Source organism: Pundamilia nyererei, unplaced genomic scaffold (assembly GCF_000239375.1).
Source record: "Pundamilia nyererei isolate P.nyererei 1_Seehausen unplaced genomic scaffold, PunNye1.0 scaffold00311, whole genome shotgun sequence".
Lineage (NCBI taxonomy): Eukaryota > Metazoa > Chordata > Actinopteri > Cichliformes > Cichlidae > Pundamilia > Pundamilia nyererei.
This window is the reverse complement of record NW_005187712.1, coordinates 33,503-40,282: the sequence shown is the minus strand read 5'-3', so window position 1 is coordinate 40,282 and position 6,780 is coordinate 33,503. Positions and strand designations below refer to the sequence as shown.

General features: G+C 41.7%; 1 protein-coding gene across 2 annotated transcripts in view; it reads left to right on the top strand.

Moving 5' to 3' along the window:
- Positions 1 to 6,375, top strand: part of plppr4b (phospholipid phosphatase related 4b) — a 52,015-nt gene extending 45,640 nt beyond the window's left edge. Inside the window, exons 5-8 of one of the 2 annotated variants that reach the window (XM_005751442.1) lie at positions 226 to 283; positions 1,461 to 1,634; positions 3,219 to 4,443; positions 5,578 to 6,375. In XM_005751442.1, coding sequence (XP_005751499.1) covers positions 226 to 283; positions 1,461 to 1,634; positions 3,219 to 4,443; positions 5,578 to 5,639 — 1,519 coding nt within the window. In that variant the 3' untranslated portion in view covers positions 5,640 to 6,375. Of the gene's footprint in view, positions 1 to 225; positions 284 to 1,460; positions 1,635 to 3,218 lie in introns of both variants that reach the window. The other variant, XM_005751441.1, reaches the window with a different exon arrangement.
- Positions 6,376 to 6,780: the final 405 nt, after the last annotated feature.

The following is a 6,780-nucleotide window of genomic DNA, read 5'->3' as shown; positions in this document are numbered from 1 at the left end:
GCATGTATTCTGTAATCTGTAATGGAATACATTTTAAAAGTAACCTTCCCAACACTGCAGAGCACATGAAATGAGGTTCAGTTTTGGTTCAGTCATTTAGTCCCTAAGATAGTGTGTAGGATTTTGTTTTTGATATCTCAGGCCAGTTGTGTTTCTTTTTACCTCCTGCTCTCCTGCTGAGGTGAATCTTGGATGAATTTGTTTTTGTTCTTTTGTCTCTTGCAGGAAATCCTTCCCATCACAGCATGCTACTCTGGCATCCTTTGCTGCCGTCTATGTTTCGGTGAGTGATGTTTTGAGCTCGTGCAAATGGTGATCCCCAATGTTACAGCAGAAGTCCCTCACATCTTCTTAGGATACCGTTGTTTATTTGACTTAACAAAAAAACTTCAATTCAACTTATCTTCTTATTTTTTTATCAGTTACATAACAAACAACTCAACCCTCTGTGAACCAAACAGGCTTTCTTTTCAGTTAAAATGTAAAATGAGTTTTTCTCCTTATGGAATATGTCTGTGAAGGTTCTCAGTCATCCAGGTTATCGTAGTTTAAGGAGCTTGAAAAGAAAAGGATCTGGACAAAGAGTGACCTTGGTCCTTTAGATGCAGATGGACAGTCAAGTCCATCTCGACGGGACAAGACTCAGCTGTCCATCTAAACGACAAAGGTCACTCTTTTGAGGACGCCATTGTTCACATTTTGGACAGAGAAGACCAATGGTTTGAAAGAAGGGTGAAAGAAGCCATCTATGTCCTCTGTGAGCGACCATCTTTGAACAGAGGCGGGGCTTACGACACCAACTGTCTGCCATCTATAATCCAGTTTTGAGATCCTTCCCTCCGCACACATCCTAGAGCATTTGACCTCAGGAAATCACAAGATGGGGTGGGGCTAGGTTTCACAATGAGCTCACCCAAAACCCTGGCTGATTGTGACCTACACCCGTTTTCACACCTTGGCTCATGTGATTAGGGAGAGGATCATTAGGGGGTCCATGACGTTCATGGGGGGACACTCCCATGGACCTTAAATCTGGGACCCTTTACACCAGTTGCTCTTAAAACTGAAGAAGCTTCTCGGATGAAACAACTTCAAGGAAACTTAAAGAAGTCCAGACACTTTTCTTTCCGAGCTCCTTAGACTCCTCATGGAAGATGCTTTGAGCAGCAAAAGTGAAAATTGTTGTATTTAGACATAGGAAGAATGCACTTATATTGGTGAATGAGGCATATTGTACAAAGTGCTGAAATTGTTCAAAATCAATTGTATCAGCTTCAGCTGAGCATAGCTTCAGCTCATTCCTTAGCTGTGCAGTCCATAAATTTGTTTTTATTGTTTTGGGTAAATGGTAGTACTTTGAGACAGACCCACAGTATGCTACCTCCCTAAGCGTATATGACAAAAACCAATAAGCTTAAGGCTATAAATAAAACCAGTATTGTATTTGCTGTATGTTGCAGATGTATTTCAACAGCACTCTGACGGACTCATCCAAGCTACTTAAGCCCCTGCTCGTCTTTTCTTTTATTATGAGTGCCATCATTTGTGGCTTGACCAGGATTATTCAATACAAGAACCATGCAATGGACGTCTACCTGGGCTTTCTACTTGGAGGTGCTGTTGCTGTCTATCTGGTATGGAATTAGATGTGGTTTTTGCCACTATGGGTACAGATGTTCTCATCATAATAAAAGTTTATGTTTGGAGACACATGTGTTGGCTGCTTTTAAGTTTTCAACCAACTTAATTTAAATCAAGGTTAGATATTTTATCAGGTATGTATGAGATTTAATTGGATTCAAATTGAGTTAGACAATCACCAAAGCCAGTGGGATTTTTTCTCACATCAAAGCACTCGATCAAATAGTCTCATGAAAGACTGGGGCTTTCAATGTAGTATAAAGCATTGAACCGACTAAATTGTTCACAGTGTTATGGGTGGGATTAAGGGACCTGAATCCATCCAGTTCAACAATAGACCCATCCTGAAGGCCCATGAGAAGTATTTTCTGTTTTTCCTTAATTTATACACACACTTGAAATCGCTTGTAATAAAAAGGGTAGTATTACTGTAGTTACAAGGCCCTGCCCAAATTACACTAGGGCTGCCACAAACGATTATTTTGATAGTCGACTAGTCACCGATTATTTTTGCGATTAGTCGACTAATCAGATCATCATCCATTGAATGTAAAAGTACAGCTTATTGCACCAGCAGCGTCTGCTCTTATATAACTATCATTAGCTTACAGCTTTAAGTGTTTAAGGTCTGTGCTAACTAAAAATAAAGACAAGATGATAGTTTATTCAATTTTAATGAAATCTGCAGATTGTTTCGGTGAAGTTTAATAAACTCTTGCTATCTAAAATATAACAGGACACCGGAGTAAATTCTCAGCATCTCACACTTCTGATAATCAGCTGTCTGCTTGACGTTTATTCAGCTGTGTAAAAACTATAACTTTAATCTCAGACAAACCGATTTACTCAGGAACAAATAAAATACTGAAAAAAGCCAAACAATAACATTTTTAAGTTATCTAAGTGACTCATATATATTTAACCTGAGTAGCGAAAGATGGCGGTGGGTTTGAAAATGATTTGCCGGGTGTTCTCACGGCTCTAGCTAGCCTCGCCCCCGGCTCGCTATCGAGCTAGTGGGTAACAGACGTCTCCGAAAACGTCGGAGCGCTTTTGAAAATATGTGGTGTCTTGATAAACTGAGCAGATATTTGAGGTTTACACAGCTACATTCTCGCCTGAAAATATGTTAAACGTTTATTTTGTGACCCAGAAAGAATAATAAGAGTAATATTAAAACTAACTAGCTGCCGCCATTGTTGGAAACTGAGCTGGGCCGCGCTATGAATTCTGGGACACAGCTTCTTCTTCTTCGGGGTTTAACGGCAGCTGGCATCCTTGTACATGCAGTGCTGCCATCTTCTGTTTAGTCCGTTATTACACTCTTAAATCCTGCTACTTATTCCTGCGTCTTTTGTGATCTTACAAAGCTTCAAACGAGGCGTCGACTATTAAATCAGTCGTCGACGATTTTGATAGTCGACGTAATCGTGACTAGTCGACTAATAATGGCAGCCCTAATTTACACTAGCCTATCCAAAATCAGAATCCAGGTATCAAGCATGAAATCATATTAATATCATATTAGGTTTTAAGTAAAAGAACCTAGAAGTGTTTCTCTGTTTCTCTGTTGCCAGGGATTGTATGCAGTTGGAAATTTTCAGTCTAGTGAGGAGACCAGCAGCAGTCCTTCTGCACTTGTGCACTGCCCACCTTGCTCCTTGCCACATATTAGCCAGGAAGCTGTCCTCAACCACCTGCAAATGAAAGCTAGCATATCTGGGGAGCCTACCATCCCCATCTCTCATTCTGAGGGTCTGCTTCACCGAGGTCTTCAGCAGCAGAGGCCCGATGGAAGCCTGAAGCGCTCTAGTGCAGATGTGGAAGTGATATCCCCACACAGCCCCCACAGCAAAGATGCCATGATGACCTTTAGTCACACTCTCCCTCGGGTCCACACCCCACAGGCTATGGCAGCATATGAAGAGGCAGCTAGGCGCCATGCTGCCACCCTCCACCATGCCTCCATGGACTCTAGCCGCTCAAAGCAGCTTTTGTCTCAATGGAAAAGTAAGAACAACACTCATAAGTGTTCTCTTCAGGTCCCAGATTCATTCTCCTCGTCTGTAGACTCGTCATCAGGGCCACCCTCCCAGCATCCACACCATCATGGCAGCATGGAACTCCGATCAAGCTCTGAGCCATCTGCAATGGGTCTGAATGGTGGTTTTGATGCCCATGCATATATGGCCAAACTGGCCACAGGTGCTAGTACCACTTTACCCACTAACTGTAGTGGTATCACTGGAGGAGCTAGGATAAACATGCAGCCTCGACCTGGGTCTTCTCAACTGGTCCACATACCAGAGGAAGGTCATGAAAGTTATGCCATCTCTGACAGGACAGTGGGAGGCAGAGGAGGAAAAGAGGGGATGTCAACAACAAACAGCACTATCCAGGCTACCTGGCAAAGAGCTGCAGAGAAGACTGCAACCTGCAGGACTAATGAAAATGGGCAGAATCTCCAACCTCGAATCATGCAAGTGATTGCTATGTCTAAACAGCAAGGACTTCTACAGACCCATTCCAAAAGCTTAGATGAAAGCAGCATGGCGTGCAACAACACAGGGAGTTTCCAAGGCACTGCTCACTACAGGGCACTTACTGATCAAGACCCCACCAACACCACAGGGCCCAGCTCATTGGGCAGCACATCAGGCAGTATTTCAGGGAGCACTGGTGCAATTGTCAGAGTAGAGGCACACCCCGAAAACAGCAGACCAGTGATTCAAGCTCCATCTACAGATGGAAGCGGAACATGGAGGTGGCGATCCCTGGATCATGGCACTGGAGCTGGTGGAGGTACAGAGACGATTGGTGTAGGGGGAGCATCAAGTGGGTGTTTGAGGCAGTCTTTTGAGCTCAATGATCTGAACAGAGACTCAGAAAGCTCTGACTCAATACGTGAAGGATCTATTGACAGAAAGCGTGCCAATCACATTGTTACTACCACCGCCACCATTAGCACCCCACCCATAATTACAGTTCACACGCAGAAAACTGGGCAGTCAGAGCAGAGGGTTCAACCACAGGGCCTCTCTACTATAAGGGTAACTCCAGGTGATGGAAGCACTTCTGGGTCTGGAGGAGGTGGTGGCGAAGGTGGAGAGAGTGCTTCAGAAACCCCTTCAGTCACCTCAAGTCGAGAGTCCACACTACAAAGAAAAGTCAATAACATCATCCTGATTCCAGAGAGAGCCAACAGCCCAGATAATGCTCGGAATATTTTCTACAAGGGAACATCTATTACTCCTGTTTACAAGGACTAAAATAATAAAAAACTGAGCACTGATGAGATGCAACAATATTTTTAAGGAATCCCCAAATATGATAATAAAATAAAAGAAAGGGTTTTAGTCAGCATGATTTTTGTAAGTGTTTACACTAAAGCACAACCTTTTAAGTGTTGTAGAAATCACTGTGTACTTTTGTGATCACTCCCTATTGTAATGTAGATGCTCTGCCAGTGGAACCTTTTTTATAGTGTTTTGGATAAAAACATCTACAAAAAAGTAGCGCAGAAACAATGAAAGTGTAGCAGACTACTAAAAATACTTGTATCATAGCTGTAAAACCAATGTTTCGTTCTCTGAACTGTAAATACTGTGTATGGTGCTACACCCCCCAAAACAGTTCACGTACTACATGACATAATGTAAAATCCCAATAGATGCAAAATGTAATATTTCATAAAGCGTTAAAGAATGACATGTGAAAGAGAGAACTTTTATATTCTGTCTCTTTTCTGTACAAATTCCACATATTCAACAAAACACTGTTTAAACCATAAGTGTGCTTAGCATTCCTTCTGTAGCTATGACGTCAAATATGCTGTGACTTGCACTGAAATAAGTGTTTACTGTACAACGTATATCGTTAACCCCAATTTTGTCTTTATATCCTCTACCTATATTTGGACCTCCACGTGGGTCCCAGATCTAAGCACAACAAGGCAGCAAAGTGGTGAAATCTTCTTCTTTATACTGAGAGGTAATTAGTAAATTTTTAAAAAGGCAGTGCAATTAACCTCAAGTCTCCTTCCCTACGTGGCAGGTTGATTTAAATTGTCTTTGTAGCTTTTAGTGAAACACTTTAACTTTTTGTTCACAATAAAGTAACAGAATATTCAGCACCTAGAGTTTGGATATAAAAACCATGTCTACAGTCCCTAAATTGCTCACCCATTTCAGCAGGTGGCCCACATGTTAAAAGGCTACAGCACAGGCCTGGGTTTGAATCTGCTCCAGGTCCCTGCATGTCGTGTCCCTTCTCTCGACTTGCTTTCCTGTCCACTTTCTCCATAATGTCCTAGCAAAACAAGGGGAAAAAAACCTATGCATTTTCAGGCACAGATCTATAGCAGTGTAAAAGCATGTGTTGCACCATAATTTTAATGTCACGTACCCTTTGTTAAAATTTGAATTATAACTTCTGAGGTTATTTTGCATTTAACACATCTAAAAGTAATTTTAATTACAGTCTCGTTAACTGATAGAGACACCTTACAAATCTGGTCTTTAGGTGATGACGTGATGAATCCTGCTTCTGGGCCCAAACTACTCTGAATTTATTAAGGCTCTTGTGTTTTTAACATGTTTTAATGCTTTCTATCTTGTTCTATTTAATCTCAACAAGCCCTTAAAAACAGTCAGTGATCACTGTTGGCCTCTCTCAATTTTTATTACTGCTAATCCTTCTAAAGCTCAGTTTTTAAAACCTTACGATGTAGCTACAGCCCAGCCCATGCAGCAGTATATTAATGACTAACCTCGTATTGTGGATGGATTATCTCAGTTGTTCTCCTGACTGAAGTTTGGTCCGTTTACAGCATCCTGCCATGTGATTACATTTGTCCCTAACCATCAGGAACACTCACGTTAACTTTTATTGAGTGGAAAAAAGTTAGCGTTCATCCTCCAGCTTCACTGTGTTTATGCTATGCTAACGTAGCTGTGTCGCTAGTGATCATGTAGCACATCATTATATACCAGCTAGCCCAACTTCAATAACAATGTTTCCTCTAAGCTGCGCACATGCGCAATTGCGCACTGCTGGCATGTCTCTGCGCACAGAAAATCTACGTTGCACACAAAAAAAATCTAACCTGAATTGAAATTAAAATTAATACTTTAACAATTC